Source organism: Pelobates fuscus, chromosome 1 (assembly GCF_036172605.1).
Source record: "Pelobates fuscus isolate aPelFus1 chromosome 1, aPelFus1.pri, whole genome shotgun sequence".
NCBI classification, from domain to species: Eukaryota; Metazoa; Chordata; class Amphibia; order Anura; family Pelobatidae; genus Pelobates; species Pelobates fuscus.
In genome coordinates this window covers 85,295,845-85,317,269 of record NC_086317.1, presented here as the reverse complement: position 1 = coordinate 85,317,269, position 21,425 = coordinate 85,295,845, and the positions used below count along the sequence as shown (strand labels likewise).

At 42.2% G+C, this 21,425-nt stretch overlaps 1 protein-coding gene across 1 annotated transcript in view; it reads left to right on the top strand.

Annotated features, from left to right (window-relative positions):
• The first annotated feature begins 2,395 nt into the window (after positions 1-2,395).
• The window catches only part of PIGS (phosphatidylinositol glycan anchor biosynthesis class S), a 30,266-nt gene continuing 11,236 nt past the window's right edge, over positions 2,396-21,425 (top strand). The window contains exons 1-7 of the mRNA XM_063449961.1: positions 2,396-2,479; positions 2,578-2,717; positions 13,998-14,109; positions 15,350-15,439; positions 18,377-18,468; positions 19,778-20,012; positions 20,177-20,319. Of these exons, the coding sequence (XP_063306031.1) occupies positions 2,446-2,479; positions 2,578-2,717; positions 13,998-14,109; positions 15,350-15,439; positions 18,377-18,468; positions 19,778-20,012; positions 20,177-20,319 (846 nt within the window). The 5' untranslated portion in view covers positions 2,396-2,445. The remainder of the gene's footprint in view (positions 2,480-2,577; positions 2,718-13,997; positions 14,110-15,349; positions 15,440-18,376; positions 18,469-19,777; positions 20,013-20,176; positions 20,320-21,425) is intronic.

The window sequence follows — 21,425 nt, the reverse complement described above, 5'->3', positions numbered from 1 at the left end:
TCCTTTTACTCAGAAGACTTAGCTGAGCATAATTTGGGGGGTTTGAACTTAGTGGCACATATGAAATATACAAAATGCCCAGCAAAAATGCAATCCGTATGTAAAAAATGCACAAAATTATTTTTTACCACATACTTTGGCATGTAATGGTAAAAAAATGGGGGCATGTTAAGGCACAATATGCACCTTATGAGATACCCTGGAGTGTCTACTTTTACAAATGGTAGGCCTTTGTGGGGGTTTTTGAACAGTCAAACTGTTATAATACCCCAAATGGAAGCATAGGCTCATTATATCCGTCTCTCAAAATTCTACTGTGAATACTGAAAAGGACAGGTCTCCTATATGGCACTGTAGCTTCACAAAATAGTGCCAAAGACATACAATGGGGGTACCGTTGTACTCAGCAGAAGTAACTGAACACATAATAAAACTTTGTACAGGAATTTTGTTTTATTTTATGGCTATTAGGCTTACAAGACAAACATACCAAATTCTAAAATCGCTCCATATTAAAATTTTATTTTACTCCTTGTGCTTTGTGACCTGTAACTACCAAAAAAAACTTAAAATCCCAGACACATTATATATTCTGTAAATCAGAACAAATAAATGAATTTATTTTTAATTACTTTCCTTAACCTGCACTAATTATGCACACATTATGATTGCAAAAACTGTAAAAAAAAACAATATTTTTCATTTTTTTTGCATTTTTCTGTATTTTTTTTTTAATAAGTAAGCATTTATATATTTATATGTTATATCAAATTAAAGCCCTTTCTGTCCTTTAAAAAACAGTATATAATATGTGTCGGTGCAATAAATGAGAGAGATGCAAATTGCAGTTGAACGCAAACAGCAAGAAAATGCAAAAATTGCTTGTGTCATTAAGCGTAAGTCAAGCTTCTGAAGCTCTGTCCTTAAGGGGTTAAGGGGTTAAATGCATCTGAGAGCATGCTGTATCTTTTCAAGTCTGGCTGGTATTGCATTCCAACAGGTGTCTGCAGGCATTTAGGGGTTAAATCTCTTTTCCTTCTGTTAAAGCAGTCCTAGCCACAACTCATCTGACTGTGACTCAGTCTGCATGAAAAAAAATGGTTTCATTTTCAGATATTGGTTTCATCAGATATGCTTACAGTGTGTTTACTTTAGAAGCTGTTCAGTGATGGCTGCAGGGAATTGGCTGTGTCGATAGAGGATCTCGCGGGATCCCCACATAGACCTCAATGCAGTACCCTCATGCAATGTGCAAGAGTACAGCAATGATATCGGCGCTGAAGAAAACCCCGCCGGATCAAGATGGTGACAATTACAAAGGACAGGCTCAGGTAAGTAAACTCACCTTTTCCTGCTCCACCATGCCACAGAACTCCCAGCGGTTTCTTAAAAAATGATGCCTAGTGTCCAAAAGAAACAACTGATGAAAAAAACCTGATAGATATAATATATTGCACCAAATATTTGTTGAATTAGATAAAAGGTAAAATTACATTTAGGTAGAATTAAAGGACCACTATAGGCACCCACACCACTTCAGTTCAATTACGTTGTCTGCGTGCCAGGTCCATCTAGGGTTAACCCTGCCTGCTGTAAACATAGCAGTTTCAGAGAAACTGCTATGTTTACATTAGGGTTAATCCAGCCTCTAGTGGCTGTCTCATTGACAGCCGCTAGAGGCGCTTCTCACTGTGATTTTCACAGTGAGAAGACGCTGCCGTCCATAGGAAAGCATTGAGAATGCTTTCCTATGGACTGATTGAATGCATGCGCATTCGGCGGAGGATGACGAAAGAGGGAGTAGAGTTCGCCAGCGCCGAGGGAAAGGTAAGAATTTAACCCCTTCCTCCTCATTCAGCCAGGCGGGAGTGGGACCCTGAGGGTGGGGGTCCCAAAGACCCTATAGTGCCAGTAAAACGAGTTTGTTTTCCTGGCACTATAGTCGTCCTTTAAGTAAAAATGCCTGCAACATTTTTCTAAATCTCTCTCAAAGTTCCCTGGAAATTTTTGCAAATCTTGGCAACTCGGGAGGCGGGGTCGGACTGTCTACCCAGCCACATACATACAGGGCTGATGTGCCGACCAACCAGAGTAGTTCTAATTAAAAAAAAAAAAAAAAAAAAAAGAATTAACTTTGAATTGTTACTGTATATTTACATTGAGAGTTCTCTCGTCTTCCAGTATGTCCTGGACCCTGGAGAACACACCTAGTGATTATTCCTAATGGTTGCCATTTGTTAAAGGCACAGAGCACCAGTAGCAGTAAATTGACCCTAGCAGGCTTCCGTACGGGAAGCCCTCTGGCACTCTTCTGCCTTCTCCTTCCTCTTAGCAACCGTAAAAAAATCCACTGCGGTGATTGGCCGAGATCAGTAGGCAGCCTTTGCGATTGGCTGGATTCCGTGTCAATCAAGTGCGCCGGTGATTTGACAGGTAGGAAGAAAGATGGCTGCGTCCGTGACAGCTGCCACTGCTGCCGGTGAGTTGTGTGAGATGAGAGCTAATGGCAATGGTGACTTGTATGAGGAACACGGGCTGGTTATAAACTGCATGTTATTGTGTGATCTATCCGGACAGAGGGGACTCGGGGGAAGCGAGCCGCCATCTCCATCGCTCTGATCACCGCAGTGCTGGGGCTGCCCCTCTGGTGGAAAACCACAGAGACCTACCGAGCATCCCTACCCTTCACCGAGATCAGCCAGCTGGACAGACTGCAGGTACATCCTCACTAACAGCCGGATATACAGGACTCCCAGCCTAAACTAATGGCTGGTTATACAGGATCCCCAGCCTAAACTAATGGCTGGTTATACAGGACTCCCAGCCTAAACTAATGGCTGGTTATACAGGATCCCCAGCCTAAACTAATGGCTGGTTATACAGGATCCCCAGCCTAAACTAATGGCTGGTTATACAGGATCCCCAGCCTAAACTAATGGCTGGTTATACAGGATCCCCAGCTTAATACTAATTGCTGGTTATACAGGATCCCCAGCTTAATACTAATTGCTGGTTATACAGGATCCCCAGCTTAATACTAATTGCTGGTTATACAGGATCCCCAGCCTAAACTAATGGCTGGTTATACAGGATCCCCAGCCTAAACTAATGGCTGGTTATACAGGATCCCCAGCCTAAACTAATGGCCGGTTATACAGGATCCCCAGCTTAAACTAATGGCCGGTTATACAGGATCCCCAGCTTAATACTAATGGCTGGTTATACAGGATCCCCAGCTTAAACTAATGGCTGGTTATACAGGATCCCCAGCTTAATACTAATGGCTGGTTATACAGGATCCCCAGCCTAAACTAATGGCTGGTTATACAGGATCCCCAGCCTAAACTAATGGCTGGTTATACAGGATCCCCAGCCTAAACTAATGGCTGGTTATACAGGACTCCCAGCCTAAACTAATGGCTGGTTATACAGGATCCCCAGCCTAAACTAATGGCTGGTTATACAGGATCCCCAGCCTAAACTAATGGCTGGTTATACAGGATCCCCAGCCTAAACTAATGGCTGGTTATACAGGATCCCCAGCTTAATACTAATTGCTGGTTATACAGGATCCCCAGCTTAATACTAATTGCTGGTTATACAGGATCCCCAGCTTAATACTAATTGCTGGTTATACAGGATCCCCAGCCTAAACTAATGGCTGGTTATACAGGATCCCCAGCCTAAACTAATGGCTGGTTATACAGGATCCCCAGCCTAAACTAATGGCCGGTTATACAGGATCCCCAGCTTAAACTAATGGCCGGTTATACAGGATCCCCAGCTTAATACTAATGGCTGGTTATACAGGATCCCCAGCTTAAACTAATGGCTGGTTATACAGGATCCCCAGCTTAATACTAATGGCTGGTTATACAGGATCCCCAGCCTAAACTAATGGCTGGTTATACAGGATCCCCAGTTTAACCCCTTAAGGACACATGACATGTGTGACATGTCATGATTCCCTTTTATTCCAGAAGTTTGGTCCTTAAGGGGTTAAACTAATGGCTGGTTATACAGGATCCCCAGCCTAAACTAATGGCTGGTTATACAGGATCCCCAGCCTAAACTAATGGCTGGTTATACAGGATCCCCAGCCTAAACTAATGGCTGGTTATACAGGATTCCTCAGCCTAAACTAATGGCTGGTTATACAGGATTCCTCAGCCTAAACTAATGGCTGGTTATACAGGATCCCCAGCTTAAACTAATGGCTGGTTATACAGGATCCCCAGCTTAAACTAATGGCTGGTTATACAGGATCCCCAGCTTAAACTAATGGCTGGTTATACAGGATCCCCAGCGTAAACTAATGGCTGGTTATACAGGATCCCCAGCCTAAACTAATGGCTGGTTATACAGGATTCCTCAGCCTAAACTAATGGCTGGTTATACAGGATTCCTCAGCCTAAACTAATGGCTGGTTATACAGGATCCCCAGCTTAAACTAATGGCTGGTTATACAGGATCCCCAGCTTAAACTAATGGCTGGTTATACAGGATCCCCAGCTTAAACTAATGGCTGGTTATACAGGATCCCCAACTTAATACTAATGACTGGTTATGCAGGATCCCCAGCTTAATACTAATGGCTGGTTATACAGGATCCCCAGCTTAAACTAATGACTGGTTATGCAGGATCCCCAGCTTAATACTAATGACTGGTTATGCAGGATCCCCAGCTTAATACTAATGGCTGGTTATACAGGATCCCCAGCTTAATACTAATGGCTGGTTATACAGGATCCCCAGCTTAATACTAATGGCTGGTTATACAGGATCCCCAGCTTATTACTAATGGCTGGTTATACAGGATCCCCAGCTTAATACTAATGGCTGGTTATACAGGATCCCCAGCCTAAACTAATGGCTGGTTATACAGGATCCCCAGCTTAATACTAATTGCTGGTTATACAGGATCCCCAGCCTAAACTAATGGCTGGTTATACAGGATTCCCAGCCTAAACTAATGGCTAGTTATACAGGATCCCCAGCCTAAACTAATGGCTGGTTATACAGGATCCCCAGCCTAAACTAATGGCTGGTTATACAGGATCCCCAGCCTAAACTAATGGCTGGTTATACAGGATCCCCAGCCTAAACTAATGGCTGGTTATACAGGATCCCCAGCCTAAACTAATGGCTGGTTATAGAGGATCCCCAGCCTAAACTAATGGCTGGTTATACAGGATCCCCAGCCTAAACTAATGGCTGGTTATACAGGATCCCCAGCCTAAACTAATGGCTGGTTATACAGGATCCCCAGCTTAATACTAATTGCTGGTTATACAGGATCCCCAGCTTAAACTAATGGCCGGTTATACAGGATCCCCAGCTTAATACTAATGGCTGGTTATACAGGATCCCCAGCTTAATACTAATGGCTGATTATACAGGATCCCCAGCTTAATACTAATTGCTGGTTATACAGGATCCCCAGCTTAAACTAATGGCCGGTTATACAGGATCCCCAGCTTAATACTAATGGCTGGTTATACAGGATCCCCAGCTTAATACTAATGACTGGTTATACAGGATCCCCAGCTTAATACTAATTGCTGGTTATACAGGATCCCCAGCCTAAACTAATGGCTGGTTATACAGGATCCCCAGCCTAAACTAATGGATGGTTATACAGGATCCCCAGCCTAAACTAATGGCTGGTTATACAGGATCCCCAGCCTAAACTAATGGCTGGTTATACAGGATCCCCAGCCTAAACTAATGGCTGGTTATACAGGATCCCCAGCCTAAACTAATGGCTGGTTATACAGGATCCCCAGCCTAAACTAATGGCTGGTTATACAGGATCCCCAGCCTAAACTAATGGCTGGTTATACAGGATCCCCAGCCTAAACTAATGGCTGGTTATACAGGATCCCCAGCCTAAACTAATGGCTGGTTATACAGGATCCCCAGCCTAAACTAATGGCTGGTTATACAGGATCCCCAGCCTAAACTAATGGCTGGTTATACAGGATCCCCAGCCTAAACTAATGGCTGGTTATACAGGATCCCCAGCCTAAACTAATGGCTGGTTATACAGGATCCCCAGCTTAATACTAATTGCTGGTTATACAGGATCCCCAGCTTAAACTAATGGCCGGTTATACAGGATCCCCAGCTTAATACTAATGGCTGGTTATACAGGATCCCCAGCTTAATACTAATGGCTGATTATACAGGATCCCCAGCTTAATACTAATTGCTGGTTATACAGGATCCCCAGCTTAAACTAATGGCCGGTTATACAGGATCCCCAGCTTAATACTAATGGCTGGTTATACAGGATCCCCAGCTTAATACTAATGACTGGTTATACAGGATCCCCAGCTTAATACTAATTGCTGGTTATACAGGATCCCCAGCCTAAACTAATGGCTGGTTATACAGGATCCCCAGCCTAAACTAATGGCTGGTTATACAGGATCCCCAGCCTAAACTAATGGATGGTTATACAGGATCCCCAGCCTAAACTAATGGCTGGTTATACAGGATCCCCAGCCTAAACTAATGGCTGGTTATACAGGATCCCCAGCCTAAACTAATGGCTGGTTATACAGGATCCCCAGCCTAAACTAATGGCTGGTTATACAGGATCCCCAGCCTAAACTAATGGCTGGTTATACAGGATCCCCAGCCTAAACTAATGGCCGGTTATACAGGATCCCCAGCTTAATACTAATGGCTGGTTATACAGGATCCCCAGCTTAATACTAATGGCTGATTATACAGGATCCCCAGCCTAAACTAATGGCTGGTTATACAGGATCCCCAGCTTAATACTAATTGCTGGTTATACAGGATCCCCAGCTTAATACTAATGGCTGGTTATACAGGATCCCCAGCTTAATACTAATGACTGGTTATACAGGATCCCCAGCCTAAACTAATGGCTGGTTATACAGGATCCCCAGCCTAAACTAATGGCTGGTTATACAGGATCCCCAGCCTAAACTAATGGCTGCTTATACAGGATCCCCAGCCTAAACTAATTGCTGGTTATACAGGATCCCCAGCTTAAACTAATTGCTGGTTATACAGGATCCCCAGCTTAACCCCTTAAGGACCAAACTTCTGGAATAAAAGGGAATCATGACGTGTCACACACGTCATGTGTCCTTAAGGGGTTAAACTAATTGCTGGTTATACAGGATCCCCAGCTTAAACTAATGGCTGGTTATACAGGATCCCCAGCTTAAACTAATGGCTGGTTATACAGGATCCCCAGCTTAAACTAATGGCTGGTTATACAGGATCCCCAGCTTAAACTAATGGCTGGTTATACAGGATCCCCAGCTTAAACTAATGGCTGGTTATACAGGATCCCCAGCTTAATACTAATGGCTGGTTATACAGGATCCCCAGCCTAAACTAATGGCTGGTTATACAGGATCCCCAGCCTAAACTAATGGCTGGTTATACAGGACTCCCAGCCTAAACTAATGGCTGGTTATACAGGATCCCCAGCCTAAACTAATGGCTGGTTATACAGGATCCCCAGCTTAATACTAATTGCTGGTTATACAGGATCCCCAGCTTAATACTAATTGCTGGTTATACAGGATCCCCAGCTTAATACTAATTGCTGGTTATACAGGATCCCCAGCTTAATACTAATTGCTGGTTATACAGGATCCCCAGCCTAAACTAATGGCTGGTTATACAGGATCCCCAGCCTAAACTAATGGCTGGTTATACAGGATCCCCAGCCTAAACTAATGGCCGGTTATACAGGATCCCCAGCTTAAACTAATGGCCGGTTATACAGGATCCCCAGCTTAAACTAATGGCTGGTTATACAGGATCCCCAGCTTAATACTAATGGCTGGTTATACAGGATCCCCAGCCTAAACTAATGGCTGGTTATACAGGATCCCCAGTTTAACCCCTTAAGGACACATGACATGTGTGACATGTCATGATTCCCTTTTATTCCAGAAGTTTGGTCCTTAAGGGGTTAAACTAATGGCTGGTTATACAGGATCCCCAGTTTAACCCCTTAAGGACACATGACATGTGTGACATGTCATGATTCCCTTTTATTCCAGAAGTTTGGTCCTTAAGGGGTTAAACTAATGGCTGGTTATACAGGATCCCCAGTTTAACCCCTTAAGGACACATGACATGTGTGACATGTCATGATTCCCTTTTATTCCATAAGTTTGGTCCTTAAGGGGTTAAACTAATGGCTGGTTATACAGGATCCCCAGCCTAAACTAATGGCTGGTTATACAGGATCCCCAGCCTAAACTAATGGCTGGTTATACAGGATTCCTCAGCCTAAACTAATGGCTGGTTATACAGGATCCCCAGCTTAAACTAATGGCTGGTTATACAGGATCCCCAGCTTAAACTAATGGCTGGTTATACAGGATCCCCAGCTTAAACTAATGGCTGGTTATACAGGATCCCCAGCGTAAACTAATGGCTGGTTATACAGGATCCCCAGCCTAAACTAATGGCTGGTTATACAGGATTCCTCAGCCTAAACTAATGGCTGGTTATACAGGATTCCTCAGCCTAAACTAATGGCTGGTTATACAGGATCCCCAGCTTAAACTAATGGCTGGTTATACAGGATCCCCAGCTTAAACTAATGGCTGGTTATACAGGATCCCCAGCTTAAACTAATGGCTGGTTATACAGGATCCCCAGCTTAATACTAATGGCTGGTTATACAGGACCCCCAGCTTAATACTAATGGCTGGTTATACAGGATCCCCAACTTAATACTAATGACTGGTTATGCAGGATCCCCAGCTTAATACTAATGGCTGGTTATACAGGATCCCCAGCTTAAACTAATGACTGGTTATGCAGGATCCCCAGCTTAATACTAATGACTGGTTATGCAGGATCCCCAGCTTAATACTAATGGCTGGTTATACAGGATCCCCAGCTTAATACTAATGGCTGGTTATACAGGATCCCCAGCTTAATACTAATGGCTGGTTATACAGGATCCCCAGCTTAATACTAATGGCTGGTTATACAGGATCCCCAGCTTAATACTAATGGCTGGTTATACAGGATCCCCAGCCTAAACTAATGGCTGGTTATACAGGATCCCCAGCTTAATACTAATTGCTGGTTATACAGGATCCCCAGCCTAAACTAATGGCTGGTTATACAGGATTCCCAGCCTAAACTAATGGCTAGTTATACAGGATCCCCAGCTTAATACTAATTGCTGGTTATACAGGATCCCCAGCCTAAACTAATGGCTGGTTATACAGGATCCCCAGCCTAAACTAATGGCTGGTTATACAGGATCCCCAGCCTAAACTAATGGCTGGTTATACAGGATCCCCAGCCTAAACTAATGGCTGGTTATACAGGATCCCCAGCTTAAACTAATGGCTGGTTATACAGGATCCCCAGCCTAAACTAATGGCTGGTTATACAGGATCCCCAGCTTAAACTAATGGCTGGTTATACAGGATCCCCAGCTTAAACTAATGGCTGGTTATACAGGATCCCCAGCTTAAACTAATGGCTGGTTATACAGGATCCCCAGCTTAAACTAATGGCTGGTTATACAGGATCCCCAGCTTAAACTAATGGCTGGTTATACAGGATCCCCAGCTTAATACTAATGGCTGGTTAAACAGGATCCCCAGCCTAAACTAATGGCTGGTTATACAGGATCCCCAGTTTAACCCCTTAAGGACACATGACATGTGTGACATGTCATGATTCCCTTTTATTCCAGAAGTTTGGTCCTTAAGGGGTTAAACTAATGGCTGGTTATACAGGATCCCCAGTTTAACCCCTTAAGGACACATGACATGTGTGACATGTCATGATTCCCTTTTATTCCAGAAGTTTGGTCCTTAAGGGGTTAAACTAATGGCTGGTTATACAGGATCCCCAGTTTAACCCCTTAAGGACACATGACATGTGTGACATGTCATGATTCCCTTTTATTCCATAAGTTTGGTCCTTAAGGGGTTAAACTAATGGCTGGTTATACAGGATCCCCAGCCTAAACTAATGGCTGGTTATACAGGATCCCCAGCCTAAACTAATGGCTGGTTATACAGGATCCCCAGCCTAAACTAATGGCTGGTTATACAGGATTCCTCAGCCTAAACTAATGGCTGGTTATACAGGATTCCTCAGCCTAAACTAATGGCTGGTTATACAGGATCCCCAGCTTAAACTAATGGCTTGTTATACAGGATCCCCAGCTTAAACTAATGGCTGGTTATACAGGATCCCCAGCTTAAACTAATGGCTGGTTATACAGGATCCCCAGCTTAAACTAATGGCTGGTTATACAGGATCCCCAGCTTAAACTAATGGCTGGTTATACAGGATCCCCAGCTTAAACTAATGGCTGGTTATACAGGATCCCCAGCTTAAACTAATGGCTGGTTATACAGGATCCCCAGCTTAAACTAATGGCTGGTTATACAGGATCCCCAGCTTAATACTAATGACTGGTTATGCAGGATCCCCAGCTTAATACTAATGGCTGGTTATACAGGATCCCCAGCTTAATACTAATGGCTGGTTATACAGGATCCCCAGCTTAATACTAATGGCTGGTTATACAGGATCCCCAGCTTAATACTAATGGCTGGTTATACAGGATCCCCAGCTTAATACTAATGGCTGGTTATACAGGATCCCCAGCCTAAACTAATGGCTGGTTATACAGGATCCCCAGCTTAATACTAATTGCTGGTTATACAGGATCCCCAGCCTAAACTAATGGCTGGTTATACAGGATTCCCAGCCTAAACTAATGGCTAGTTATACAGGATCCCCAGCTTAATACTAATTGCTGGTTATACAGGATCCCCAGCCTAAACTAATGGCTGGTTATACAGGATCCCCAGCCTAAACTAATGGCTGGTTATACAGGATCCCCAGCCTAAACTAATGGCTGGTTATACAGGATCCCCAGCCTAAACTAATGGCTGGTTATACAGGATCCCCAGCCTAAACTAATGGCTGGTTATACAGGATCCCCAGCCTAAACTAATGGCTGGTTATACAGGATCCCCAGCCTAAACTAATGGCTGGTTATACAGGATCCCCAGCCTAAACTAATGGCTGGTTATACAGGATCCCCAGCCTAAACTAATGGCTGGTTATACAGGATCCCCAGCCTAAACTAATGGCTGGTTATACAGGATCCCCAGCTTAATACTAATTGCTGGTTATACAGGATCCCCAGCTTAAACTAATGGCCGGTTATACAGGATCCCCAGCTTAATACTAATGGCTGGTTATACAGGATCCCCAGCTTAATACTAATGGCTGATTATACAGGATCCCCAGCTTAATACTAATTGCTGGTTATACAGGATCCCCAGCTTAAACTAATGGCCGGTTATACAGGATCCCCAGCTTAATACTAATGGCTGGTTATACAGGATCCCCAGCTTAATACTAATGACTGGTTATACAGGATCCCCAGCTTAATACTAATTGCTGGTTATACAGGATCCCCAGCCTAAACTAATGGCTGGTTATACAGGATCCCCAGCCTAAACTAATGGCTGGTTATACAGGATCCCCAGCCTAAACTAATGGCTGGTTATACAGGATCCCCAGCCTAAACTAATGGCTGGTTATACAGGATCCCCAGCCTAAACTAATGGCTGGTTATACAGGATCCCCAGCCTAAACTAATGGCTGGTTATACAGGATCCCCAGCTTAATACTAATTGCTGGTTATACAGGATCCCCAGCTTAAACTAATGGCCGGTTATACAGGATCCCCAGCTTAATACTAATGGCTGGTTATACAGGATCCCCAGCTTAATACTAATGGCTGATTATACAGGATCCCCAGCCTAAACTAATGGCTGGTTATACAGGATCCCCAGCTTAATACTAATTGCTGGTTATACAGGATCCCCAGCTTAATACTAATGGCTGGTTATACAGGATCCCCAGCTTAATACTAATGACTGGTTATACAGGATCCCCAGCCTAAACTAATGGCTGGTTATACAGGATCCCCAGCCTAAACTAATTGCGGGTTATACAGGATCCCCAGCTTAAACTAATTGCTGGTTATACAGGATCCCCAGCTTAACCCCTTAAGGACCAAACTTCTGGAATAAAAGGGAATCATGACGTGTCACACACGTCATGTGTCCTTAAGGGGTTAAACTAATTGCTGGTTATACAGGATCCCCAGCTTAAACTAATGGCTGGTTATACAGGATCCCCAGCTTAAACTAATGGCTGGTTATACAGGATCCCCAGCTTAAACTAATGGCTGGTTATACAGGATCCCCAGCTTAAACTAATGGCTGGTTATACAGGATCCCCAGCTTAAACTAATGGCTGGTTATACAGGATCCCCAGCTTAAACTAATGGCTGGTTATACAGGATCCCCAGCTTAAACTAATGGCTGGTTATACAGGATCCCCAGCTTAAACTAATGGCTGGTTATACAGGATCCCCAGCTTAAACTAATGGCTGGTTATACAGGATCCCCAGCTTAAACTAATGGCTGGTTATACAGGATCCCCAGCTTAAACTAATGGCTGGTTATACAGGATCCCCAGCTTAAACGAATGGCTGGTTATACAGGATCCCCAGCTTAAACTAATGGCTGGTTATACAGGATCCCCAGCTTAAACGAATGGCTGGTTATACAGGATCCCCAGCTTAAACGAATGGCTGGTTATACAGGATCCCCAGCTTAAACGAATGGCTGGTTATACAGGATCCCCAGCTTAAACGAATGGCTGGTTATACAGGATCCCCAGCTTAAACGAATGGCTGGTTATACAGGATCCCCAGCTTAAACGAATGGCTGGTTATACAGGATCCCCAGCTTAAACGAATGGCTGGTTATATAGGATCCTGAGATTAAAACTAAGAATTTATATATATATATATATATATATATATATATATATATATATATATATATATATATATATATATATATATATATATATATATATATATATATATATAATTATTTTAAAATATGTTCAAGTCTTTCAATGGTTTATTATTTATGGTTGTATATCAAAAACTGCTTGCTTGGGGGGGGGGGGGGGGGGGGGGGGGGGAGTGAGTAACAATTTCGTAGAATGAATTGATTTCATGCCACTATAGACCAGTGATAGCAGAGTGTTGTGTATCATACAACATTCCCTTAATGCTCAGCAAGGCAAACTGGATTTATTTATTTTTTGTAAATACTTTCTGCTGTGTGCATCCTGTTTTGTTGCAGGATGTAATGGCAATTAGAGAGGAAAACGACTATGGGCAGATTACCCCCCCCCTCTCTTCCCTTCTCTCCACCCCTCTCCCTTGCAGGTTCAACATTATTCTGAGAGCTTGTTAATTGATATTCATCTTCGTTTATAGTTGTATATTGCTTTATGATTTTTATAATAACTATAACTAAAGTAAATTGGGAGACTTAGAATTCCCCATTAGGAGTATGCCAAATTACGCATTACATTTTAAAAAAAAAATTGTATTTATTACAGAGAACCATATTTTTAAGCAGCCATAAACATCTGTAGCCAGAGAAGTCAGCAGAGACCTTGTGATTGCTCTAGATTTACATGTACGTCCAAATTTTTTCGTTTGTTTCTGGTATATGTTTCAAATACAAATATCAAATTAACAGGCTCTAGAAGTAAGATTTGCAGTGTACTAAAAGTCGGATCTTTATTAAAAAGGGATATTTTTGCATTTTGTTTACAATATATCTAATTGAAAAAATCAAGTGATATATATTTGTAAATTTTGCTTCCTTGTGAAAATGACATGCTTAGGGTGCATTAGTAATTCATATGTGTATTAGGCATAGTCATGCAGTGTAGTTATTTTCTAGGTATATGTTACACTGTACATCTATTTTGACTTCTATCCTTCTATCTGTCATGCTCTGACTTGCTTGTCCTTTCTTCCCATTCTTAGACCTGTAAAATAAACTGCACTACATATTCAGTATGTGTTGCTTTTTATAGTGCAGTTGATTCACTATACATGTTTTCATTAGCTCCAGCTCACAGTTCCTATAGAGATTGTATTCGCTAAAGGCACACTGAGTACAGAGCAGCAAAGAAAACTCCCCTCCTCTGACTCCAAGAACAATGAGGTTGTACTAAACAGTAAGTATTACAACAATGTGGTAAGAAACAAAAAAAACAAAACAATCCATAGGTAGATTGTCATTTGGTTACTGTTTGTTTTGCTCCGCATTATTGAATAACTGAGGTTTTTCACCCCACCAAAAAAATGACTTTTTTGTGAAATGTTTTAAGAACAAGAAAGACAATAAAGTAATCTTAAAGTACCACTAATGTCACCCAGCCCAATTTGTCTCAATGCAGCTGCCTGGATGCAGTGGGCCTGTCCTTTTAATGTAAAATATTGCAGTTTTATTTAGAAACTGCAATAGTTACATTGTAGGTTAAATCCACCTCCAATGGCTGTTATTCTGCCACTGCACTGACCAAATGAAAAGGAAGCCCGCATAGGAAAGCATAGATTCAGTGCTTTTCTGTAGGGAAGCTTGTATAAGTGTGCGGTGCATCAGGTCCCCAGTGTTCCCCTGAGGAGCAGAGGATTGGATCATGCAGGAGGCAGAGAGTTAAGCAGCAGCAAGGGAGCCCCAGCACTGACAAAATGTAAGTAAAACTTCTACATTTTCTTGTTCCTAACACTCTAGTGTTCCTTTAATAGAGTTGTTTTGTTTTGTTTATTTTGTTTTTGTTTTATGAATATACTAAATATACCCATATAAAGGCCTTTGTACTGCCTTCCCATATTTGAGATTTAATCTTCCATACTCTCCCCAGTTTTACAGTTCTAGCATGAACTGGGTTTGCTAAGCTCTTCGGTTTTATGGGACACTATCTCTCTGTATGTAACATAATTTTTAAATTTTATGCTTTGGTTGTGAGATGTATGGTATATTAAGTCACCATTACCACATATTTCAACAAATTTGGTAGACTCCCTTCAATTTACAAGGCAGACAGGGTTATTTACTAAAGTGAGTTTCAGATTTAAAGGGTTACTCCAAGATCCATAACCACTTCACTGATTTAAAGTGAGGATGGTGCATAGAGTCTGTGTATATGCAGCGTTTCCCTACAAAACGCTGCACATACAGATTTTTAATCCCTTTAACCGAGTTCCAAGTGGATAAATCGTGTGCAGATTTTGCATCTCACACAAGCACATCAGCTGGGTAGTGTCAGCCGTGAAGTATCAGGCTGCAGGGGGAATTTTTTTTTTATATGTTGAACGTCTTGTGTGCTGACAGTGTGAGCTAGGGAACAAACCAAACACAAACAAACATTAAAATGCATTTTTATTCATGTAAAATCTGTGTGTTTACCACAGGCCACACTAGGTTTAACTGTCATTATGCGATTAAGTACCGAAGAATAAGCAGCACAGAGGAAGAAACGTTGACACTGCAAAGCGTGAAAGGTAATTGTTGCCCTCCCTCCCCCCCCCCCCCAATGTCTGCTGCAATTTCGCAACCGTATGCATTTCAAATTGCTTTTCTGCAAACCTGACATTGAGAGGCATAGTGTGGTAGAACAATATTTCTCAATAGTTTGCTTCTTTTGAAATAGAATTCTGTAATTTTGTTCTTATTGGTTATTACATGCTTAGGTGTTCTGCAAGCACCTTTGTGCAATACAATAGAGTTTCAAACATGTTGTGCTAAAGTGGTTTCAAGCAATCCTCCAGATTATTTGACAGACCTGACTGTGTCATCTGGTATTAGGACTCCTGAAAACTATAGCACAAGTACATATTAAATTGCTGCACTTGGTATGAATTTCAGGGAATTTATATCCAGCGCTGTTAAGTATCCGGCCAGCCCTGCTTGACGCCTCTCATCCTGTCTCACCTGTGCACTAGATGGCAGGCCCTCTTAGGACAAGGCACTAATCACCAACCGCCTCCCTTTTTTTTATTTCATATCTAACAAGTGTGGCTGATCTGCATTAAAGGTACACTATGGGGTCAGGAACACATACCTGTATTCCTGACCCTAAAGTGTTTAATCCACCATCTAAGTGCCTTGCCCCCCCCCCTCCCCCCAGCCCACTTAGAAAATGTTAAAACGTACATTATTTACAGCGCCGCACGGATCTGTTGACCCTGCCCCTGACACGCCTCCTTGGTGACCTCATCATAATTTCCCGATTAGCCAAACCCATAGGGAAAGCATTGGATTGGATGATATCGGAAAAAAGGCAGGATGGGGGCGGGTCCAAACACCATTTTTGGACAATCTGCACCTCCTCATAACGATGATTTGATTCAGTGCATCTATATGAGAAAATTTCAGCCTCTCCATACAGAGCCTACTGTGCAGCACTGCCCCAGGAAGCACCTCCAGTAGTCATCTGGAGAGTGGCAACTTGGAAGTGTCCTTGGGGTTCAATTACATTTTCTCTGAAAAGGCAGTGTTTGCATGAAAATGTTTGCATGAAAATGCCTGAAGGCAATGATTATACGCACTAGAACAAAAACAATAAGTTGTAGTTGTTCTGGTGACTATAATTCTCTTTAAAGAGGATCTGTGCCTTGGTAGATCTGCAGTTTCTAGAGTTAGACATGGAGCTAAGGATAAAACTCGCTTGCCTCTGCAGTATCTGCCATCATTCTCTAAAGTTTCAGGTAAACTGTAAGCCATTTAAAAGAGCCACAAGCACCTTTTTCTGTAATCTCTCATGACACACAACCATGTTTTTCCTGGCAATGCACCTCCAGCAATCCCATAGAAAAAAAGTATATATTACTTGCTTAACCGAAAAACAAGTCGAATGGAAAAAGGTCATATTAGATTTAGTAGTTGTATGAAAGCCATTAAAAGTTATAGTAACAATTAAATAATAGAGATATATGGATGTCATTTAAGTGGCCTACACTGCTGGCGCCCCTCAAAATGACGTGATGAAGAAACCTCTGAGGAATCCCTGGCAGAAGAGGAAGAGCAACTTACCTTCTCGAGACGAGGAGACTCAACATGGACGCTCTCACACTGCAGGTCCAGAGACTCGACACAGGCACTGTAACATACGCCTGAGGGGCTACCTGAAGAGGTATAGGGGGAACGGCTACTACCCCACTCCCGCCGGCTGAAAACGGCTATAGACTTCAAAGGGGAAGCAGATCCCAATATGATATGGCGTTCAGAGTGAGGAAAGTGGTGACAGCTCCTGAGGCAGCCCTGAGAGACACTATAATGGTAACCAGAGACATTGCCGTAAGATCGGCCATTATGGCCCACTCAAGAGCGCTGGGGTGCACATAATTTGAGGGAGACTCCATAACATTCTTTAGCGACATCCCCTTTGCCACACTGCTGGAAAGACGAAAACTATCTCCAGTAGCCAAGAAACTGAGAGCTCATTCGATGCGGTAACGCTGGAGAGCAGACAGAGCCCTGATAGTAACAAACAGAGACCAGACTACCACACTAACCTGTACTGATGATCCTGAGAAGCTACTCCGAAGCCTGGACCGGGAAGACACACCATCAAGAGCAGGCACGAGCAGTCGCACCGGAGAGGAGAAGCAGAGAACAGCTGGGTAGGGCAAACTGCAGACCCTACCCCTGATAAACAGACTTGGAGTCTGGGACACTATTATGATGCACGAGGCAGCCTACACTTGACCCAGTATCATGGTTCATCTCCAAGCAACATCCCAGAACCACGACACCACCCCAGTTAGGTGCCCACATACCTAATCATTAGACCGTACCATTATCGCACAGCGTGGCATACACCCCTAAGCCATAGCATGGTAACAATGGTCCCCGACATATACTACCTACAGAAACTAACACCTACCACCATACTACACATAGAGCACATACCTAGAGACTATACATATGCTAATTTATGTTATTATGCAATATGTCTTACTGTATGTTATTTGCAATATGTCTTATTTACTGTTATTCATTTTCAAAACCGATACCCTGACGTGAATATCTCCTACTGGGCACGAAATTCAATCAAATAATAAAAAAATAAAAACCTAATGGAGCAAAGGAAATTATACAAATAGCAGGACTGACCGTGAACAACTGGTACAGATCTCACGATTTACCCAGTTGTGGTGCCAACTAACATGTAGTATTTTAATCCTGGAAGGGATCATGCTGACATTAGAATAACATGTATTATGTTTGTCTTTTAACATATAAACAGTTAAGCATTGGGAAAAAATAGTGTAATCTGTAGTATGTATTCCTTTTTACAGCTATGAAGAAAAAGTGAATTATGGATGCATATAGTTCGTTATATATGCTTCTGTGTTATGGCATGTTTATATGGCATACTCTCTTTGCAATCATTTATTTTACTAGAATAGTTAGTTACTGCTTTTCCCTCTTGTCAGATACTGATGAAGCTCTTCAGCTACTCGATAAAGGGGAGCAGGGCTCCATTTCCTTATATATTTTGCCGGAGACATCATCTCTTCTTTCCCAGGTATAGTAACAGAAAGCAGAAACCTACATCAATTATATAAATGTATGAGTAAACAAGGACTGTATCACAAACAAAAACCCGTTCAAAAGAGAAAATTTTAAGCCTTTGTTACCAGATATTTGCGCTTTTAAAAATGTGCATAGTTGAGCTGAGTGTATTTAAACCCTGCCATTAACATCTAATGTTGGGCTTTTTAGGAACATGCTTTTGTCTTCACAAGATTAAGTTTTAAAAGTGTGCATGTCTAGTTTGTAACACCAGAGTTAAAGGGACACCATAGTAGACTTAATCTCATTGAGGTGGTCTGGGTGCACTGTCCCAGTCCTACTTAGTCCTGCAATGTAAATCAATGCAGTATATATTTTATTTTATTTTTTTTGAAAAATTCTTTTTTTCCCAGCTCACTAGTGTGAGAGGGACATAGCATGGTTACATACAAACATTTTCAAACCGTAGATAACATTCAGATAATAGCATTTGAACTAATCATAATGTAACAGACTGGCCACTGAGCTGAGGGTTTTGTGAATTTGAGGAATCGCTAGTGTCTAGTATGCATGATCCATGACTTCGGTGTTACTAGCAAGTGAGGGGACAGTCCGACATTGGCTAATACCTGATGCGATGTGCATACATGCTGGATAGCAGGACGTTATCCATCACCAGCATAGTTCCCTGAACGGCTATTAGTGCATCAATGCTTAGCAACCATTTTATGTTATTTTTTTTTATTTATTTTTTTATATAACCACTGTTCATGCTTTTACCAACCGACCACCAACCATTTAGTTTTTTTTTTTTTTTTTTTTTTTATAATCATTTACAACTCTCACAAGCATGTAAAGGTACATGCTACATCACTCAGTCAGCACTGATAGTCTGCAGCCATTGCGGTTCCAAACCCCTACCTCTGCAACCTAGTGCACCAAGACCTGCAGAGAAATGTGGAGGCGTAAAACACTCTTAATGCTATTAGCCTAACAACTTCCAAACCCACACAGTCACAGATTAAAGAGTACAGGCTATAGCCCAATCACCTAGTCTCCACGTCTAGCCAATAGCATATAACGCTTCCAGTCTAGGACTGTACCTACTAATTTACTCTCATCAACACACACTACATTTTTTAACTGGTCCTGCGTCCTTCCATTTGGAGCACCCCCTTACCCAAGCGAGTACATACAGAATTGCTTTCTGGCTCGGAGACCATTAAGCGTGCATCTGCTAGGTTTAGCTGCTTGGCTCCGCCCCCACCCCCCACAGTATATTTTTAACTTTAGCACTACTGAATAGGTTTGTCTGTTTCCAGGGGGTCAGTGTGTACATTGGTAAGCACCGAAGAGCATTTGTAAAATGTGCATTGGATCAGTCTGCTCGTATAGAGGACTTTCTCCGAACCCTCTACAAGAATGTGCAGCGTGTTATTCAAACAATGTCATTCAATGGAGAGACTGTCACAGCAGCACTGTCTGATCGCATCCCAATTAGCCGATTCAGCAAAGATGATTTTGAAAACAGCAGAAGAGCATTCAAGTCCAGCCCAGGTATGACCAAAACCACCTTTTTTACTGATGCAGACATATATGTTAAAAAAAAATATATATTTTTTTTTTGCTTACTTTAATAATTAGTGTGAAATTATATTTGTTACTGTTGTAACCCTACAAGTGTGAGAAGTGTTATCGATTCTGTGTCCTGTCGTCTCCAGGTTATGACATCACATTCAGTTTATTGAATCCTGACCCCAAATCTCTTGATGTGAACTGGAATATCAGTTCTGCTTCAGACCAGTACATACAGCCATTTTTGGACAAGCTCCAACCTGTAGCCAACTTTTCTGTTGATTCTCAGGTAAGAGACAAATTCAAATTAACTCCTGAAATGTGTTACACCAGCACATTGCTAATAGGATAATAGAATATATTGTTTAATAATGAGGACCAAATAAAATCTGTGGTTTAATGCTGGGTCTTTCTCAGCCTTTTCTATCCACACTAAACATATTTTTACACCTAAGTGTGCCCCCCCCCCCCCCCCCCCCAACAAATTAATTTGCTTTGTGAAATTAACCGTTCTTTAGGTTTTAGAAAATGGTTAAGTCCACCTTTCTCAAGTTCAATATTTCACATATCTGTTTCTGCATTGATTTAAAAAAAAAAAACCCAAAAAAACAAAACCACAATCTTGGATAAATGAGCACAAATTAAAGGGTTACTCCAAGCATTATGACCACTATAGCCCACTGTAGTGGCACTGATGGCGAGAGTACTCTGATGCCATTCTCCGGTAAGTGGGCAAATCATTTGCAAAACAAGAAAACATGATTGCAAAACAGGGTATGGGATCAAAGGATTACAGCTTGCAATATTAAGGGTTTCAAATCTCCCTCAATGCCGGCTGAATGACCCTTGGCTTCGTCATAGCTGCTGAAACAAGGTTCCTATTATGCCAGTCATTTATTGCTGACACCAACAGCTGAGCGCTCTCCGCAAATGAATGAGTGTCTGTGCAAGTAATATGCTCAGAACTCTTGTTCCGGACTGGCCAGTGACCCTGCTAAAGGTTGTTAAACTTCCATCAGCAAAGTTAAAGGGACACTATAGTCACCAGAACAACTTCAGCTTAATGAAGTTGTTTTGGTGAGTATAATTTCCTGTGGGCATTTTCCTGTTGACACTGTCTGTCTTTTTAGAGAAATAGCAGTGTTTACATTGCAGCCTAGCAACACCTCCACTGGCAGTCACTCAAACAGCCACTAGAGGGACTTCCTGGCTCAGTCCTGCCTGAAGTGCAGTACTCCTGTATGGCGTCTTCACGTTGAGCTGTAGACTTTAAACATAGTATCAGAACACTGCAGGCACGTGGAACGTGCTTGCAGTGTCCTACAGTAAACCCTGAGGCTGTCTGTGGTCAGAGCCGATAGTGTGGGACAGCATCGAAGACATGAGGCTGGAGAC